Genomic DNA, 22,948 nt, shown 5'->3' with positions numbered 1-22,948 from the left:
TCATTCATGTCTCTGTACTGACCCCTGTCTACTGTATAATAACATGTCTCTGGACTGACCCCTGTCTACTGTATAATTTTACATTTTACATTTACGTCATTCATGTCTCTGTACTGACCCCTGTCTACTGTATAATAACATGTCTCTGTACTGACCCCTGTCTACTGTATAATAACATGTCTCTGTACTGACCCCTGTCTACTGTATAATAACACATCTCTGGACTGACCCCAGTCTACTGTATAATAACATGTCTACTGTATAATAACACTTCTCTGTACTGACCCCTGTCTACTGTATAATAACACGTCTCTGGACTGACCCCAGTCTACTGTATAATAACATGTCTACTGTATAATAACACTTCTCTGTACTGACCCCTGTCTACTGTATAATAACATGTCTACTGTATAATAACACTTCTCTGTACTGACCCCTGTCTACTGTATAATAACACTTCTCTGTACTGACCCCTGTCTACTGTATAATAACACGTCTCTGGACTGACCCCTGTCTACTGTATAATAACACTTCTCTGTACTGACCCCTGTCTACTGTATAATAACACGTCTCTGGACTGACCCCTGTCTACTGTATAATAACATGTCTACTGTATAATAACATGTCTCTGTACTGACCCCTGTCTACTGTATAATAACATGTCTACTGTATAATAACACTTCTCTGTACTGACCCCTGTCTACTGTATAATAACACGTCTCTGGACTGACCCCTGTCTACTGTATAATAACACTTCTCTGTACTGACCCCTGTCTACTGTATAATAACACGTCTCTGGACTGACCCCTGTCTACTGTATAATAACATGTCTCTGTACTGACCCCTGTCTACTGTATAATAACACTTCTCTGTACTGACCCCTGTCTACTGTATAATAACACGTCTCTGGACTGACCCCTGTCTACTGTATAATAACACTTCTCTGTACTGACCCCTGTCTACTGTATAATAACACGTCTCTGGACTGACCCCAGTCTACTGTATAATAACATGTCTCTGTACTGACCCCTGTCTACTGTATAATAACATGTCTACTGTATAATAACACTTCTCTGTACTGACCCCTGTCTACTGTATAATAACACGTCTCTGTACTGACCCCTGTCTACTGTATAATAACACGTCTCTGGACTGACCCCAGTCTACTGTATAATAACATGTCTACTGTATAATAACACTTCTCTGTACTGACCCCTGTCTACTGTATAATAACACGTCTCTGGACTGACCCCAGTCTACTGTATAATAACATGTCTACTGTATAATAACATGTCTCTGTACTGACCCCTGTCTACTGTATAATAACACGTCTCTGTACTGACCCCTGTCTACTGTATAATAACACGTCTCTGTACTGACCCCTGTCTACTGTATAATAACATGTCTCTGTACTGACCCCTGTCTACTGTATAATAACATGTCTACTGTATGATAACATGTCTCTGTACTGACCCCTGTCTACTGTATAATAACATGTCTACTGTATGATAACATGTCTCTGTACTGACCCCTGTCTACTGTATAATAACATGTCTCTGTACTGACCCCTGTCTACTGTATAATAACATGTCTACTGTATGATAACATGTCTCTGTACTGACCCCTGTCTACTGTATAATAACACGTCTCTGGACTGACCCCAGTCTACTGTATAATAACATGTCTCTGTACTGACCCCTGTCTACTGTATAATAACATGTCTACTGTATAATAACACTTCTCTGTACTGACCCCTGTCTACTGTATAATAACACGTCTCTGTACTGACCCCTGTCTACTGTATAATAACACGTCTCTGGACTGACCCCAGTCTACTGTATAATAACATGTCTACTGTATAATAACACTTCTCTGTACTGACCCCTGTCTACTGTATAATAACACGTCTCTGGACTGACCCCAGTCTACTGTATAATAACATGTCTACTGTATAATAACATGTCTCTGTACTGACCCCTGTCTACTGTATAATAACACGTCTCTGTACTGACCCCTGTCTACTGTATAATAACACGTCTCTGTACTGACCCCTGTCTACTGTATAATAACATGTCTCTGTACTGACCCCTGTCTACTGTATAATAACATGTCTACTGTATAATAACATGTCTCTGTACTGACCCCTGTCTACTGTATAATAACATGTCTACTGTATAATAACACGTCTCTGTACTGACCCCTGTCTACTGTATAATAACACGTCTCTGTACTGACCCCTGTCTACTGTATAATAACATGTCTCTGTACTGACCCCTGTCTACTGTATAATAACATGTCTACTGTATAATAACATGTCTACTGTATAATAACATGTCTACTGTATAATAACACGTCTCTGTACTGACCCCTGTCTACTGTATAATAACACGTCTCTGTACTGACCCCTGTCTACTGTATAATAACACGTCTCTGTACTGACCCCTGTCTACTGTATAATAACATGTCTCTGTACTGACCCCTGTCTACTGTATAATAACACGTCTCTGTACTGACCCCTGTCTACTGTATAATAACATGTCTCTGTACTGACCCCTGTCTACTGTATAATAATATGTCTCTGGACTGACCCCTGTCTACTGTATAATAACATGTCTCTGTACTGACCCCTGTCTACTGTATAATAACATGTCTCTGTACTGACCCCTGTCTACTGTATAATAACATGTCTCTGAACTGACCCGTCTACTGTATAATAACATGTCTCTGTGGGAGGGAATGGCCGGCAGGGGATGTAGCTCAGTTGGTAGAGCATGGCGTTTGCAACGCCAGGGTTGTGGGTTCGATAAAATAATGTATGTGCTAACTGTAAGTCGCTCTGGATAAGAGCGTCTGCTAAATGACTAAAATGTAAATGTAAATGTAAATGTACTGACCCCTGTCTACTGTATAATAACATGTCTCTGTACTGACCCCTGTCTACTGTATAATAACATGTCTACTGTATAATAACATGTCTCTGTACTGACCCCTGTCTACTGTATAATAACATGTCTACTGTATAATAACATGTCTCTGTACTGACCCCTGTCTACTGTATAATAACATGTCTACTGTATAATAACATGTCTACTGTATAATAACATGTCTCTGTACTGACCCCTGTCTACTGTATAATAACATGTCTACTGTATAATAACATGTCTACTGTAAAATAACACGTCTCTGTACTGACCCCTGTCTACTGTATAATAATATGTCTACTGTATAATAACATGTCTACTGTATAATAACACGTCTCTGTACTGACCCCTGTCTACTGTATAATAACATGTCTCTGTACTGACCCCTGTCTACTGTATAATAAGACGTCTCTGGACTGACCCCTGTCTACTGTATAATAACATGTCTCTGGACTGACCCCTGTCTACTGTATAATAACACGTCTCTGTACTGACCCCTGTCTACTGTATAATAACACGTCTCTGTACTGACCCCTGTCTACTGTATAATAACATGTCTACTGTAAAATAACATGTCTCTGGACTGACCCCTGTCTACTGTATAATAACATGTCTACTGTATAATAACATGTCTCTGGACTGACCCCTGTCTACTGTATAATAACACGTCTCTGGACTGACCCCTGTCTACTCTGTAGTCCTTCATCTCTCTCCATGTATCTCTGTACCTACTGTAGCAGTAGTCCTTCATCTCTCTCCATGTATCTCTGTTGCTACTGTAGCAGTAGTCCTTCATCTCTCTCCATGTATCTCTGTTTCTACTGTAGCAGTAGTCCTTCATCTCTCTCCATGTATCTCTGTACCTACTGTAGCAGTAGTCCTTCATCTCTCTCCATGTATCTCTGTTTCTACTGTAGCAGTAGTCCTTCATCTCTCTCCATGTATCTCTGTACCTACTGTAGCAGTAGTCCTTCATCTCTCTCCATGTATCTCTGTTTCTACTGTAGCAGTAGTCCTTCATCTCTCTCCATGTATCTCTGTACCTACTGTAGCAGTAGTCCTTCATCTCTCTCCATGTATCTCTGTTTCTACTGTAGCAGTAGTCCTTCATCTCTCTCCATGTATCTCTGTTTCTACTGTAGCAGTAGTCCTTCATCTCTCTCTCCATGTATCTCTGTTTCTACTGTAGCAGTAGTCCTTCATCTCTCTCCATGTATCTCTGTTGCTACTGTAGCAGTAGTCCTTCATCTCTCTCCATGTATCTCTGTTTCTACTGTAGCAGTAGTCCTTCATCTCTCTCCATGTATCTCTGTACCTACTGTAGCAGTAGTCCTTCATCTCTCTCCATGTATCTCTGTTTCTACTGTAGCAGTAGTCCTTCATCTCTCTCCATGTATCTCTGTACCTACTGTAGCAGTAGTCCTTCATCTCTCTCCATGTATCTCTGTTTCTACTGTAGCAGTAGTCCTTCATCTCTCTCCATGTATCTCTGTACCTACTGTAGCAGTAGTCCTTCATCTCTCTCCATGTATCTCTGTTTCTACTGTAGCAGTAGTCCTTCATCTCTCTCCATGTATCTCTGTACCTACTGTAGCAGTAGTCCTTCATCTCTCTCCATGTATCTCTGTTTCTACTGTAGCAGTAGTCCTTCATCTCTCTCCATGTATCTCTGTTCCTACTGTAGCAGTAGTCCTTCATCTCTCTCCATGTATCTCTGTACCTACTGTAGCAGTAGTCCTTCATCTCTCTCCATGTATCTCTGTTTCTACTGTAGCAGTAGTCCTTCATCTCTCTCCATGTATCTCTGTTCCTACTGTAGCAGTAGTCCTTCATCTCTCTCCATGTATCTCTGTACCTACTGTAGCAGTAGTCCTTCATCTCTCTCTCCATGTATCTCTTTGTGTATTGATGTGTTAATTCACCTTTTTACAGTGGGCTACAGAGACTATCCCTGGACATCCAGATACTCTGTTCTGTACATCGACAATCCAGTACGTATGAATGGCTTCTACTTCCTCACTGAATGAATGTACAGTATGAACACAGTTTGATTGCATCCCATCTGGCACCGTATTCCCTTTTTATAGTGCACTACTTTTGACCAGGTCCTCTGGTCAAAAGAAGTGCACTAAATAGGGAATAGGGTGCCATTTAGGACTCATCCCGAGTGTTACGTCTGTATCTGACAGGTTTGATTTGGTGTCTTGGCTGCTTTAATAGCTTGCTCTACAAAATGTGTGTAATGTTACCTAATAGCATGTACAGTATGTGACTATAATGTAATGTTACCTAATAGCATGTACAGTATGTGACTATAATGTAATGTTACCTAATAGCATGTACAGTATGTGACTATAATGTAATGTTACCTAATAGCATGTACAGTATGTGACTATAATGTAATGTTACCTAATAGCATGTACAGTATGTGACTATAATGTAATGTTACCTAATAGCATGTACAGTATGTGACTATAATGTAATGTTACCTAATAGCATGTACAGTATGTGACTATAATGTAATGTTACCTAATAGCATGTACAGTATGTGACTATAATGTAATGTTACCTAATAGCATGTACAGTATGTGACTATAATGTAATGTTACCTAATAGCATGTACAGTATGTGACTATAATGTAATGTTACCTAATAGCATGTACAGTATGTGACTATAATGTAATGTTACCTAATAGCATGTACAGTATGTGATTGTAATGTCAGCTGTGTGTTTTCTTGTCCAGGTAGGAACAGGGTTCAGTTTCACTGATGATGACCGAGGCTTTGCTCAGAACCAGGATGATGTGGGTAGAGATCTGTACAGGTAAGACTGATCACTGAGGTTCTGGAAACAGTAGGCAGTATTTACACAGACAATTGCTCTTTTGACCAATCAGATCAGCTCTTTTGCCAATACTAATGGTCAAAATATCAGAATTGAGCTGCCTGTGTAAATGCAGCCTTATAGATGCACAGATTACAATATCATTATATCATATCGATGTGGTTCCTGAGATGGTAAACACTTCTCTAAGCATTGTGAAGATCTGATGATCTGGAACACGCCCATGGTCTCTGCTCAGTATACATCTAGGACCTTGGTTCTGTCACGTGTGGCACTGATTTGTTTTCTCATTGTGTCTTTGTTCAGTGCATTGACTCAGTTCTTCCAGATCTTCCCTGAGTATCAGTCCAATGACTTCTACGCTACAGGAGAGGTGAGTTTGGTGCTGGTCCCCACATCTGTGTTACACACAACATTACACTACATCCTAGTTGGCAAATTCCCCAAAACCTAGCTATAAAGACATCTGCTTTGTATTCCGTTTTCTGACGTTGAACAAGGTCTTACAATTGTTATTTGAGGGTCTTTGCTATAGAATAATATTTCCACATAAAATTGCAATTACATTCTGCAATCAGAAAAACAGACCCTGAAACTGATTGGAATTCTCCTCAGTCCTATGCAGGAAAGTATGTCCCAGCCATTGGTTACTACATCCATAAACACAACCCCATTGCTAAGGTGAAGATCAACTTCAAGGGGGTTGCCATCGGAGACGGCCTCTGTGACCCAGAGCTGGTGGGTTGTGTTTTAATATACCGTTATTTCAACTTTACTCAGCATTGTTTGACACTTGTTTGACACTTCTGATGAATATGAAATATATCAGTAATATAATTGAAGATATAATAATATATCACCAGGAGGGAAAAAAACAATGTTTCCTTCTTTGTTTGTTCTCCATTTGCTCTTTCCCTTGGTCTCACTTGTTCTGACTTTCTCTCTCTCTCTTTCACTCTCTCTCTCAGATGCTGGGAGGGTATGGAGACTTCCTGTACCAGACAGGTCTGATAGATATGCTCCAGAAGCAGTATGTTGAGCAGCAGACAGCCAACGGGGTGCAGCTCATCCAGCAGGAGAAATGGGTGGAGGCTTTTGAAGTAAGACACTGACTGTGCATCTGCAATAACCTGTGTGTTTTTGTTGTCCACTCCACATATCTGAATGTCTTGTCAGTCATTCTGTCAAGGCCTCCAACCTCATGGTACATTCTTCCACTGTCCTCTTGACCTGCAGGTATTTGACAGCTTGCTGAACGGTGACATTCTGCCGTACCCCTCGTTCTTCCAGAACGCCACTGGCTGCACCAACTACTTCAACTACTTGCAGTGTCGGGTAGGTACACACAGAGCAAGGCTTACACAGACACCTAACTGTTTGAATAAAGGTTCTGTTATATTACCCAGAGAAGGTATATTTCCTGAAGAAAATTGTCTGCTAACAAGGCTTACACACAGATGCATGGTTTAATTAAAGGTTAGATACAGCCCTCCTGTAGCTCAGTTGGTAGAGCATGGTGCTTGCAATGTCAGGGTTGTGGGTTTGATTCCCACGGGGGGCCAGTATGAAAAATGTATGCACTCACTAACTGTACGTCGCTCTGGATAAGAGCGTCTGCTAAATGACTAAGATTTAAAATAATTATGTTGTGGTTCTCTGTGCTGTAGGAGCCTGCAGACCAGGAGTATTTCTCCCAGTTTGTGACGCTGGCGGAGGTGCGGCGCTCCATCCACGTGGGGAACCTGACGTTCCACGACGGCTCAGAGGTGGAGAAACACCTGCTGCAGGACGTCATGAAGAGCATCAAACCCTGGCTCGCCACACTCATGGACAACTACAGGGTGAGACTAGAGTCAATACCCATATCCATCTAGCACCCAAACATGCTAAGGTCATATTAGTAGCACAGCTATATAATATATGCCATTTAGCAGACGCTTTTATCCAAAGACACTGATGCGTGCATACATTTTATGTATGGGTAGCCCCGGGAATCGAACCCATAATCCTTGCGTTGCAAACGGCGTGCTCTACCAACTGAGCCATGGTTTAACTTTGGTTCGCAGTATCGGTTACTAGCTACAGTATCGGTTACTAGCTACAGTATCGGTTACTAGCTACAGTATCGGTTACTAGCTACAGTATCAGTTACAAGCTACAGTATCGGTTACAAGCTACAGTATCGGTTACTAGCTACAGTGTCAGTTACTAGCTACAGTATCAGTTACTAGCTACAGTATCGGTTACTAGCTACAGTATCGGTTACTAGCTACAGTATCGTTACTAGCTACAGTATCGGTTACTAGCTACAGTATACCACTAACTACAGTATCAGTTACTAGCTACAGTATCAGTTACTAGCTACAGTATCAGTCACTAGCTACAGTATCAGTTACTAGCTACAGTATTGGTTACTAGCTACAGTATCAGTTACTAGCTACAGTATCGGTTACTAGCTACAGTATATCACTAGCTACAGTATCAGTCACTAGCTACAGTATCCGTTACTAGCTACAGTATATCACTAGCTACAGTATCAGTCACTAGCTACAGTATCTGTTACTAGCTACAGTATCAGTTACTAGCTACAGTATCAGTTACTAGCTACAGTATCAGTCACTAGCTACAGTATCAGTTACTAGCTACAGTATTGGTTACTAGCTACAGTATTGGTTACTAGCTACAGTATCAGTTACTAGCTACAGTATCGGTTACTAGCTACAGTATATCACTAGCTACAGTATCAGTCACTAGCTACAGTATCCGTTACTAGCTACAGTATATCACTAGCTACAGTATCAGTCACTAGCTACAGTATCTGTTACTAGCTACAGTATCGGTTACTAGCTACAGTATCGGTTACTAGCTACAGTATACCACTAACTACAGTATCAGTCACTAGCTACAGTATCCGTTACTAGCTACAGTATATCACTAGCTACAGTATCAGTCACTAGCTACAGTATCTGTTACTAGCTACAGTATCGGTTACTAGCTACAGTATCAGTCACTAGCTACAGTATAGCACTAACTACAGTATCAGTCACTAGCTACAGTATATCACTAGCTACAGTATCAGTCACTAGCTACAGTATATCACTAACTACAGTATCAGTCACTAGCTACAGTATATCAATAACTAGAGTATCAGTCACTAGCTACAGTATATCACTAACTACAGTATCAGTCACTAGCTACAGTATATCACTAACTACAGTATCAGTTTAATAGCTACAGTATATTACTAACTACAGTATCAGTCACTAGCTACAGTGTATCACTAACTACAGTATCAGTCACTAGCTACATTATATTACTAACTACAGTATCAGTCACTAGCTACAGTATATTACTAACTACAGTATCAGTCACTAGCTACAGTATATCACTAACTACAGTATCAGTCACTAGCTACAGTATATAGCTAACTACAGTATCAGTTACTAGCTACAGTATATTACTAACTACAGTATCAGTCACTAGCTACAGTATATCACTAACTACAGTATCAGTCACTAGCTACAGTATATGACTAACTACAGTATCAGTTACTAACTACAGTATCAGTCACTAGCTACAGTATCAGTCACTAACTACAGTATCAGTCACTAGCTACAGTATATCACTAACTACAGTATCAGTCACTAGCTACATTATATCACTAACTACAGTATCAGTTACTAGCTACAGTATATTACTAACTACAGTATCAGTCACTAGCTACAGTATATCACTAACTACAGTATCAGTTACTAGCTACAGTATATCACTAACTACAGTATCAGTTACTAACTACAGTATCAGTCACTAGCTACAGTATCAGTCACTAGCTACAGTATATCACTAACTACAGTATCAGTCAATAGCTACAGTATCAGGTACTAGCTACAGTATCAGTAACTAGCTACAGTATATCACTAACTACAGTATCAGTCACTAGCTACAGTATATCACTAACTACAGTATCAGTCACTAGCTACAGTATATTACTAACTACAGTATCAGTCACTAGCTACAGTATATTACTAACTACAGTATCAGTTACTAGCTACAGTATATCACTAACTACAGTATCAGTTACTAACTACAGTATCAGTCACTAGCTACAGTATCAGTCACTAGCTACAGTATCAGTCACTAGCTACAGTATAGCACTAACTGCAGTATCATTTACTAGCTACAGTATCAGTCACTAGCTACAGTATCAGTTACTAGCTACAGTATATCACTAACTACAGTATCAGTCACTAGCTACAGTATATCACTAACTACAGTATCAGTCACTAGCTACAGTATATTACTAACTACAGTATCAGTCACTAGCTACAGTATATCACTAACTACAGTATCAGTCACTAGCTACAGTATATCACTAACTACAGTATCAGTCACTAGCTACAGTATATTACTAACTACAGTATCAGTCACTAGCTACAGTATATTACTAACTACAGTATCAGTCACTAGCTACAGTATATCACTAACTACAGTATCAGTCACTAGCTACAGTATATCACTAACTACAGTATCAGTCACTATCTACAGTATATTACTAACTACAGTATCAGTCACTAGCTACAGTATATCATTAACTACAGTATCAGTCACTAGCTACAGTATATAACTAACTACAGTATCAGTCACTAGCTACAGTATATTACTAACTACAGTATCAGTCACTAGCTACAGTATATCACTAACTACAGTATCAGTCACTAGCTACAGTATATCACTAACTACAGTATCAGTTACTAACTACAGTATCAGTCACTAGCTACAGTATCAGTCACTAGCTACAGTATATCACTAACTACAGTATCAGTCACTAGCTACAGTATATCACTAACTACAGTATCAGTCACTAGCTACAGTATATCACTAACTACAGTATCAGTCACTAGCTACAGTATATCACTAACTACAGTATCAGTCACTAGCTACAGTATATCACTAACTACAGTATCAGTCACTAGCTACAGTATATTACTAACTACAGTATCAGTCACTAGCTACAGTATCAGTCACTAGCTACAGTATCAGTCACTAGCTACAGTATATCACTAACTACAGTATCAGTCACTAGCTACAGTATATCACTAACTACAGTATCAGTCACTAGCTACAGTATATTACTAACTACAGTATCAGTCACTAGCTACAGTATATTACTAACTACAGTATCAGTTACTAGCTACAGTATATCACTAACTACAGTATCAGTTACTAACTACAGTATCAGTCACTAGCTACAGTATCAGTCACTAGCTACAGTATCAGTCACTAGCTACAGTATAGCACTAACTGCAGTATCAGTCACTAGCTACAGTATATCACTAGCTACAGTATAGCACTAACTACAGTATCAGTCACTAGCTACAGTATATTACTAACTACAGTATCAGTCACTAGCTACAGTATATCACTAACTACAGTATCAGTCACTAGCTACAGTATATCACAAACTACAGTATCAGTTACTAGCTACAGTATATCACTAACTACAGTATCAGTCACTAGCTACAGTATATCAATATCTAGAGTATCAGTCACTAGCTACAGTATATCACTAACTACAGTATCAGTCACTAGCTACAGTATATCACTAACTACAGTATCAGTCACTAGCTACAGTATATTACTAACTACAGTATCAGTCACTAGCTACAGTATATTACTAACTACAGTATCAGTTACTAGCTACAGTATATCACTAACTACAGTATCAGTTACTAACTACAGTATCAGTCACTAGCTACAGTATCAGTCACTAGCTACAGTATCAGTCACTAGCTACAGTATAGCACTAACTGCAGTATCATTTACTAGCTACAGTATCAGTCACTAGCTACAGTATCAGTTACTAGCTACAGTATATCACTAACTACAGTATCAGTCACTAGCTACAGTATATCACTAACTACAGTATCAGTCACTAGCTACAGTATATTACTAACTACAGTATCAGTCACTAGCTACAGTATATCACTAACTACAGTATCAGTCACTAGCTACAGTATATCACTAACTACAGTATCAGTCACTAGCTACAGTATATTACTAACTACAGTATCAGTCACTAGCTACAGTATATTACTAACTACAGTATCAGTCACTAGCTACAGTATATCACTAACTACAGTATCAGTCACTAGCTACAGTATATCACTAACTACAGTATCAGTCACTATCTACAGTATATTACTAACTACAGTATCAGTCACTAGCTACAGTATATCATTAACTACAGTATCAGTCACTAGCTACAGTATATCACTAACTACAGTATCAGTCACTAGCTACAGTATATTACTAACTACAGTATCAGTCACTAGCTACAGTATATTACTAACTACAGTATCAGTCACTAGCTACAGTATATCACTAACTACAGTATCAGTCACTAGCTACAGTATATCACTAACTACAGTATCAGTTACTAACTACAGTATCAGTCACTAGCTACAGTATCAGTCACTAGCTACAGTATATCACTAACTACAGTATCAGTCACTAGCTACAGTATATCACTAACTACAGTATCAGTCACTAGCTACAGTATATCACTAACTACAGTATCAGTCACTAGCTACAGTATATCACTAACTACAGTATCAGTCACTAGCTACAGTATATCACTAACTACAGTATCAGTCACTAGCTACAGTATATTACTAACTACAGTATCAGTCACTAGCTACAGTATCAGTCACTAGCTACAGTATCAGTCACTAGCTACAGTATATCACTAACTACAGTATCAGTCACTAGCTACAGTATATCACTAACTACAGTATCAGTCACTAGCTACAGTATATTACTAACTACAGTATCAGTCACTAGCTACAGTATATTACTAACTACAGTATCAGTTACTAGCTACAGTATATCACTAACTACAGTATCAGTTACTAACTACAGTATCAGTCACTAGCTACAGTATCAGTCACTAGCTACAGTATCAGTCACTAGCTACAGTATAGCACTAACTGCAGTATCAGTCACTAGCTACAGTATATCACTAGCTACAGTATAGCACTAACTACAGTATCAGTCACTAGCTACAGTATATTACTAACTACAGTATCAGTCACTAGCTACAGTATATCACTAACTACAGTATCAGTCACTAGCTACAGTATATCACAAACTACAGTATCAGTTACTAGCTACAGTATATCACTAACTACAGTATCAGTCACTAGCTACAGTATATCAATATCTAGAGTATCAGTCACTAGCTACAGTATATCACTAACTACAGTATCAGTCACTAGCTACAGTATATCACTAACTACAGTATCAGTCACTAGCTACAGTATATTACTAACTACAGTATCAGTCACTAGCTACAGTGTATCACTAACTACAGTATCAGTCACTAGCTACAGTATATTACTAACTACAGTATCAGTCACTAGCTACAGTATATTACTAACTACAGTATCAGTCACTAGCTACAGTATATCACTAACTACAGTATCAGTCACTAGCTACAGTATATAGCTAACTACAGTATCAGTTACTAGCTACAGTATATTACTAACTACAGTATCAGTCACTAGCTACAGTATATCACTAACTACAGTATCAGTCACTAGCTACAGTATATCACTAACTACAGTATCAGTCACTAGCTACAGTATATCACTAACTACAGTATCAGTTACTAACTACAGTATCAGTCACTAGCTACAGTATCAGTCACTAGCTACAGTATATCACTAACTACAGTATCAGTCACTAGCTACAGTATATCACTAACTACAGTATCAGTTCCTAGCTACAGTATCAGTCACTAGCTACAGTATATCACTAACTACAGTATCAGTTACTAACTACAGTATCAGTCACTAGCTACAGTATATCACTAACTAGAGTATCAGTCACTAGCTACAGTATATCACTAGCTACAGTATCAGTCACTAGCTACAGTATCAGTCACTAGCTACAGTATATCACTAACTACAGTATCAGTCACTAGCTACAGTATATTACTAACTACAGTATCAGTCGCTAACTACAGTATATCACTAACTACAGTATCAGTCACTAGCTACAGTATATCACTAACTACAGTATCAGTCACTAGCTACAGTATATCACTAACTACAGTATCAGTCGCTAGCTACAGTATGTCACTAACTACAGTATCAGTCGCTAGCTACAGTATATGACTAACTACAGTATCAGTCGCTAGCTACAGTATATCACTAACTACAGTATCAGTCACTAGCTACAGTATATCACCAACTACAGTATCAGTCACTAGCTACAGTATATCACTAACTACAGTATCAGTTACTAACTACAGTATCGGTTACTAGCTACAGTATATCACTAGCTACAGTATCAGTCACTAGCTACAGTATCCGTTACTAGCTACAGTATATCACTAGCTACAGTATCAGTCACTAGCTACAGTATCTGTTACTAGCTACAGTATCAGTTACTAGCTACAGTATCAGTTACTAGCTACAGTATCAGTCACTAGCTACAGTATCAGTTACTAGCTACAGTATTGGTTACTAGCTACAGTATCAGTTACTAGCTACAGTATCGGTTACTAGCTACAGTATATCACTAGCTACAGTATCAGTCACTAGCTACAGTATCCGTTACTAGCTACAGTATATCACTAGCTACAGTATCAGTCACTAGCTACAGTATCGGTTACTAGCTACAGTATCGGTTACTAGCTACAGTATACCACTAACTACAGTATCAGTCACTAGCTACAGTATCCGTTACTAGCTACAGTATATCACTAGCTACAGTATCAGTCACTAGCTACAGTATCTGTTACTAGCTACAGTATCGGTTACTAGCTACAGTATCAGTCACTAGCTACAGTATAGCACTAACTACAGTATCAGTCACTAGCTACAGTATATCACTAGCTACAGTATCAGTCTCTAGCTACAGTATATCACTAACTACAGTATCAGTCACTAGCTACAGTATATCAATAACTAGAGTATCAGTCACTAGCTACAGTATATCACTAACTACAGTATCAGTCACTAGCTACAGTATATCACTAACTACAGTATCAGTTACTAGCTACAGTATATTACTAACTACAGTATCAGTCACTAGCTACAGTGTATCACTAACTACAGTATCAGTCACTAGCTACATTATATTACTAACTACAGTATCAGTCACTAGCTACAGTATATTACTAACTACAGTATCAGTCACTAGCTACAGTATATCACTAACTACAGTATCAGTCACTAGCTACAGTATATCGCTAACTACAGTATCAGTTACTAGCTACAGTATATTACTAACTACAGTATCAGTCACTATCTACAGTATATCACTAACTACAGTATCAGTCACTAGCTACAGTATATGACTAACTACAGTATCAGTTACTAACTACAGTATCAGTCACTAGCTACAGTATCAGTCACTAACTACAGTATCAGTCACTAGCTACAGTATATCACTAACTACAGTATCAGTCACTAGCTACATTATATCACTAACTACAGTATCAGTTACTAGCTACAGTATATTACTAACTACAGTATCAGTCACTAGCTACAGTATATCACTAACTACAGTATCAGTTACTAGCTACAGTATATCACTAACTACAGTATCAGTTACTAACTACAGTATCAGTCACTAGCTACAGTATCAGTCACTAGCTACAGTATATCACTAACTACAGTATCAGTCACTAGCTACAGTATCAGTCACTAGCTACAGTATCAGTCACTAGCTACAGTATATCACTAACTACAGTATCAGTCACTAGCTACAGTATATCACTAACTACAGTATCAGTCACTAGCTACAGTATATTACTAACTACAGTATCAGTCACTAGCTACAGTATATTACTAACTACAGTATCAGTTACTAGCTACAGTATATCACTAACTACAGTATCCGTTACTAGCTACAGTATATCACTAGCTACAGTATCAGTCACTAGCTACAGTATCAGTCACTAGCTACAGTATAGCACTAACTGCAGTATCATTTACTAGCTACAGTATCAGTCACTAGCTACAGTATCAGTTACTAGCTACAGTATATCACTAACTACAGTATCAGTCACTAGCTACAGTATATCACTAACTACAGTATCAGTCACTAGCTACAGTATATTACTAACTACAGTATCAGTCACTAGCTACAGTATATCACTAACTACAGTATCAGTCACTAGCTACAGTATATCACTAACTACAGTATCAGTCACTAGCTACAGTATATTACTAACTACAGTATCAGTCACTAGCTACAGTATATTACTAACTACAGTATCAGTCACTAGCTACAGTATATCACTAACTACAGTATCAGTCACTAGCTACAGTATATCACTAACTACAGTATCAGTCACTATCTACAGTATATTACTAACTACAGTATCAGGCACTAGCTACAGTATATCATTAACTACAGTATCAGTCACTAGCTACAGTATATAACTAACTACAGTATCAGTCACTAGCTACAGTATATTACTAACTACAGTATCAGTCACTAGCTACAGTATATCACTAACTACAGTATCAGTCACTAGCTACAGTATATCACTAACTACAGTATCAGTTACTAACTACAGTATCAGTCACTAGCTACAGTATCAGTCACTAGCTACAGTATATCACTAACTACAGTATCAGTCACTAGCTACAGTATATCACTAACTACAGTATCAGTCACTAGCTACAGTATATCACTAACTACAGTATCAGTCACTAGCTACAGTATATCACTAACTACAGTATCAGTCACTAGCTACAGTATATCACTAACTACAGTATCAGTCACTAGCTACAGTATATTACTAACTACAGTATCAGTCACTAGCTACAGTATCAGTCACTAGCTACAGTATCAGTCACTAGCTACAGTATATCACTAACTACAGTATCAGTCACTAGCTACAGTATATCACTAACTACAGTATCAGTCACTAGCTACAGTATATTACTAACTACAGTATCAGTCACTAGCTACAGTATATTACTAACTACAGTATCAGTTACTAGCTACAGTATATCACTAACTACAGTATCAGTTACTAACTACAGTATCAGTCACTAGCTACAGTATCAGTCACTAGCTACAGTATAGCACTAACTGCAGTATCATTTACTAGCTACAATATCAGTCACTAGCTACAGTATCAGTCACTAGCTACAGTATAGCACTAACTACAGTATCAGTCACTAGCTACAGTATATCACTAGCTACAGTATAGCACTAACTACAGTATCAGTCACTAGCTACAGTATATTACTAACTACAGTATCAGTCACTAGCTACAGTATATCACTAACTACAGTATCAGTCACTAGCTACAGTATATCACAAACTACAGTATCAGTCACTAGCTACAGTATATCACTAACTACAGTATCAGTCACTAGCTACAGTATATCAATAACTAGAGTATCAGTCACTAGCTACAGTATATCACTAACTACAGTATCAGTCACTAGCTACAGTATATCACTAACTACAGTATCAGTTACTAGCTACAGTATATTACTAACTACAGTATCAGTCACTAGCTACAGTGTATCACTAACTACAGTATCAGTCACTAGCTACAGTATATTACTAACTACAGTATCAGTCACTAGCTACAGTATATTACTAACTACAGTATCAGTCACTAGCTACAGTATATCTCTAACTACAGTATCAGTCACTAGCTACAGTATCAGTCACTAGCTACAGTATATCACTAACTACAGTATCAGTTACTAATTACAGTATCAGTCACTAGCTACAGTATATCACTAACTAGAGTATCAGTCACTAGCTACAGTATATCACTAACTACAGTATCAGTCACTAGCTACAGTATCAGTCACTAGCTACAGTATATCACTAACTACAGTATCAGTCACTAGCTACAGTATATTACTAACTACAGTATCAGTCACTAGCTACAGTATGTCACTAACTACAGTATCAGTCACTAGCTACAGTATATTACTAACTACAGTATCAGTCACTAGCTACAGTATATCACTAACTACAGTATCAGTCACTAGCTACAGTATATTACTAACTACAGTATCAGTCACTAGCTACAGTATATTACTAACTACAGTATCAGTCACTAGCTACAGTATATCACTAACTACAGTATCAGTCACTAGCTACAGTATATCACTAACTACAGTATCAGTCACTAGCTACAGTATATTACTAACTACAGTATCTGTCACTAGCTACAGTATATCATTAACTACAGTATCAGTCACTAGCTACAGTATATTACTAACTACAGTATCAGTCACTAGCTACAGTATATTACTAACTACAGTATCAGTTACTAGCTACAGTATATCACAACTACAGTATCAGTCACTAGCTACAGTATATCACTAACTACAGTATCAGTCACTAGCTACAGTATATTACTAACTACAGTATCAGTCACTAGCTACAGTATATTACTAACTACAGTATCAGTCACTAGCTACAGTATATCACTAACTACAGTATCAGTTACTAACTACAGTATCAGTCACTAGCTACAGTATATCACTAACTAGAGTATCAGTCACTAGCTACAGTATATCACTAACTACAGTATCAGTCACTAGCTACAGTATCAGTCACTAGCTACAGTATATCACTAACTACAGTATCAGTCACTAGCTACAGTATATTACTAACTACAGTATCAGGTGCTAACTACAGTATATCACTAACTACAGTATCAGTCACTAGCTACAGTATATCACTAACTACAGTATCAGTCACTAGCTACAGTATATCACTAACTACAGTATCAGTCGCTAGCTACAGTATATTACTAACTACAGTATCAGTCACTAGCTACAGTATAGCACTAACTGCAGTATCAGTTACTAGCTACAGTATCAGTCACTAGCTACAGTATCAGTCACTAGCTACAGTATATAACTAACTACAGTATCAGTTACTAGCTACAGTATATTACTAGCTACAGTATATCACTAACTACAGTATCAGTTACTAGCTACAGTATATTACTAACTACAGTATCAGTCACTAGATACAGTATATTACTAACTACAGTATCAGTCACTAGCTACAGTATATCACTAACTACAGTATCAGTCACTAGCTACAGTATATCACTAACTACAGTATCAGTCACTAGCTACAGTATATTACTAACTACAGTATCAGTCACTAGCTACAGTATATTACTAACTGCAGTATCAGTCACTAGCTACAGTATCAGTCACTAGCTACAGTATCAGTCACTAGCTACAGTATATCACTAACTACAGTATCAGTCACTAGCTACAGTATATCACTAACTACAGTATCAGTTACTAGCTACAGTATATTACTAACTACAGTATCAGTCACTAGCTACAGTATATCACTAACTACAGTATCAGTCACTAGCTACAGTATATGACTAACTACAGTATCAGTCACTAGCTACAGTATATCACCAACTACAGTATCAGTCACTAGCTACAGTATATCACCAACTACAGTATCAGTCACTAGCTACAGTATATCACTAACTACAGTATCAGTTACTAACTACAGTATCAGTCACTAGCTACAGTATATCACTAACTACAGTATCAGTCACTAGCTACAGTATATCACTAACTACAGTATCAGTCACTAGCTACAGTATATTACTAACTACAGTATCAGTCACTAGCTACAGTATATCACTAACTACAGTATCAGTCACTAGCTACAGTATATCACTAACTACAGTATCAGTTACTAACTACAGTATCAGTCACTAGCTACAGTATATCACTAACTAGAGTATCAGTCACTAGCTACAGTATATCACTAACTACAGTATCAGTCACTAGCTTCAGTATCAGTCACTAGCTACAGTATATCACTAACTACAGTATCAGTCACTAGCTACAGTATATTACTAACTACAGTATCAGTCGCTAACTACAGTATATCACTAACTACAGTATCAGTCACTAGCTACAGTATATCACTAACTACAGTATCAGTCACTAGCTACAGTATATTACTAACTACAGTATCAGTCACTAGCTACAGTATATTACTAACTACAGTATCAGTTACTAGCTACAGTATATCACAACTACAGTATCAGTCACTAGCTACAGTATATCACTAACTACAGTATCAGTCACTAGCTACAGTATATTACTAACTACAGTATCAGTCACTAGCTACAGTATATCACTAACTACAGTATCAGTCACTAGCTACAGTATATCACTAACTACAGTATCAGTTACTAACTACAGTATCAGTCACTAGCTACAGTATATCACTAACTAGAGTATCAGTCACTAGCTACAGTATATCACTAACTACAGTATCAGTCACTAGCTACAGTATCAGTCACTAGCTACAGTATATCACTAACTACAGTATCAGTCACTAGCTACAGTATATTACTAACTACAGTATCAGTCACTAGCTACAGTATATCACTAACTACAGTATCAGTCACTAGCTACAGTATATCACTAACTACAGTATCAGTTACTAACTACAGTATCAGTCACTAGCTACAGTATATCACTAACTAGAGTATCAGTCACTAGCTACAGTATATCACTAACTACAGTATCAGTCACTAGCTTCAGTATCAGTCACTAGCTACAGTATATCACTAACTACAGTATCAGTCACTAGCTACAGTATATTACTAACTACAGTATCAGTCGCTAACTACAGTATATCACTAACTACAGTATCAGTCACTAGCTACAGTATATCACTAACTACAGTATCAGTCACTAGCTACAGTATATCACTAACTACAGTATCAGTCGCTAGCTACAGTATATTACTAACTACAGTATCAGTCACTAGCTACAGTATAGCACTAACTGCAGTATCAGTTACTAGCTACAGTATCAGTCACTAGCTACAGTATCAGTCACTAGCTACAGTATATAACTAACTACAGTATCAGTTACTAGCTACAGTATATTACTAGCTACAGTATATCATTAACTACAGTATCAGTTACTAGCTACAGTATATTACTAACTACAGTATCAGTCACTAGCTACAGTATATTACTAACTACAGTATCAGTCACTAGCTACAGTATATCACTAACTACAGTATCAGTCACTAGCTACATTATATCACTAGCTACAGTATCAGTTACTAGCTACAGTATCAGTCACTAGCTACAGTATCAGTCACTAGCTACAGTATAGCACTAACTGCAGTATCAGTCACTAGCTACAGTATCAGTCACTAGCTACAGTATCAGTCACTAGCTACAGTATAGCACTAACTACAGTATCAGTCACTAGCTACAGTATATCACTAACTACAGTATCAGTTACTAGCTACAGTATATTACTAACTACAGTATCAGTCACTAGCTACAGTATATCACTAACTACAGTATCAGTCACTAGCTACAGTATATGACTAACTACAGTATCAGTCACTAGCTACAGTATATCACCAACTACAGTATCAGTCACTAGCTACAGTATATCACCAACTACAGTATCAGTCACTAGCTACAGTATATCACTAACTACAGTATCAGTTACTAACTACAGTATCAGTCACTAGCTACAGTATCAGTCACTAACTACAGTATCAGTCACTAGCTACAGTATATCACTAACTACAGTATCAGTCACTAGCTACAGTATATCACTAACTACAGTATCAGTTACTAGCTACAGTATATTACTAACTACAGTATCAGTCACTAGCTACAGTATATCACTAACTACAGTATCAGTTACTAGCTACAGTATATCACTAACTACAGTATCAGTCACTAGCTACAGTATATCACTAACTACAGTATCAGTCACTAGCTACAGTATATTACTAACTACAGTATCAGTCACTAGCTACACTATATCACTAACTACAGTATCAGTCACTAGCTACAGTATATCACTAACTACAGTATCAGTCACTAGCTACAGTATATTACTAACTACAGTATCAGTCACTAGCTACAGTATATTACTAACTACAGTATCAGTCACTAGCTACAGTATATAACTAACTACAGTATCAGTCACTAGCTACAGTATATCACTAACTACAGTATCAGTCACTAGCTACAGTATATCACTAACTACAGTATCAGTCACTAGCTACAGTATATCATTAACTACAGTATCAGTCACTAGCTACAGTATATCACTAACTACAGTATCAGTCACTAGCTACAGTATATTACTAACTACAGTATCAGTCACTAGCTACAGTATATCACTAACTACAGTATCAGTCACTAGCTACAGTATATTACTAACTACAGTATCAGTCACTAGCTACAATATATCACTAACTACAGTATCAGTCACTAGCTACAGTATATCACTAACTACAGTATCAGTTACTAACTACAGTATCAGTCACTAGCTACAGTATCAGTCACTAGCTACAGTATATCACTAACTACAGTATCAGTCGCTAGCTACAGTATATCACTAACTACAGTATCAGTCACTAGCTACAGTATATCACTAACTACAGTATCAGTCGCTAACTACAGTATATTACTAACTACAGTATCAGTAGCTAGCTACAGTATATCACTAACTACAGTATCAGTCACTAGCTACAGTATATCACTAACTACAGTATCAGTCACTAGCTACAGTATCAGTCACTAGCTACAGTATATCACTAACTACAGTATCAGTTGCTAACTACAGTATATTACTAACTACAGTATCAGTGACTAACTACAGTATCAGTCACTAACTACATTATCAGTTACTAACTACAGTATCAGTCGCTAACTTCTCTCCTCATCTATTTAGAAAGACTAGTTGATTGTTTGGACCACTATACTGTAATCATTTAATAAATGCCTTATCTCTTTCTTCTGTACACACACACACACACACACACACACACACACACACACACAGGTGTTGATCTACAGTGGTCAGCTGGATGTGATTGTGGCGGCCCCACTGACCGAGAGGTTCCTGCCCACGGTGAACTGGACCGGGGCTGATGAGTTCAACAAAGCCCCTCGCTTCCATTGGAAGATCCAGCCAGAGGACACAGAGGTGGCTGGATACGTACGCCAAGTAGGAGAATTCTACCAGGTGAGTACTGCATGTCTGTCCAGGACTTTACTGGGTATTCAGGGCATTTGGCCAACCTTTAAAATGTTAACATAGCATAACTAAACATAATGTGAGTCATTTGGCAGTAGCTCTCATGCAGAGCGCCTTAG

General features: G+C 37.9%; 1 protein-coding gene across 1 annotated transcript in view; it reads left to right on the top strand.

The window, feature by feature from the left end:
- LOC311140319 (putative serine carboxypeptidase CPVL) overlaps nt 1-22,948 on the top strand; it is a 29,359-nt gene that overhangs the window by 5,631 nt on the left and 780 nt on the right. The window contains exons 5-12 of the mRNA XM_084175331.1: nt 4,854-4,912; nt 5,666-5,745; nt 6,073-6,139; nt 6,382-6,504; nt 6,735-6,866; nt 7,003-7,101; nt 7,434-7,607; nt 22,635-22,817. Of these exons, the coding sequence (XP_084031457.1) occupies nt 4,854-4,912; nt 5,666-5,745; nt 6,073-6,139; nt 6,382-6,504; nt 6,735-6,866; nt 7,003-7,101; nt 7,434-7,607; nt 22,635-22,817 (917 nt within the window). The remainder of the gene's footprint in view (nt 1-4,853; nt 4,913-5,665; nt 5,746-6,072; nt 6,140-6,381; nt 6,505-6,734; nt 6,867-7,002; nt 7,102-7,433; nt 7,608-22,634; nt 22,818-22,948) is intronic.

The sequence above is a fragment of the Coregonus lavaretus genome (genome assembly GCF_964263955.1).
Source record: "Coregonus lavaretus genome assembly, chromosome: 13".
NCBI classification, from domain to species: Eukaryota; Metazoa; Chordata; class Actinopteri; order Salmoniformes; family Salmonidae; genus Coregonus; species Coregonus lavaretus.
This window is presented reverse-complemented; position numbering and strand designations above follow the sequence as displayed.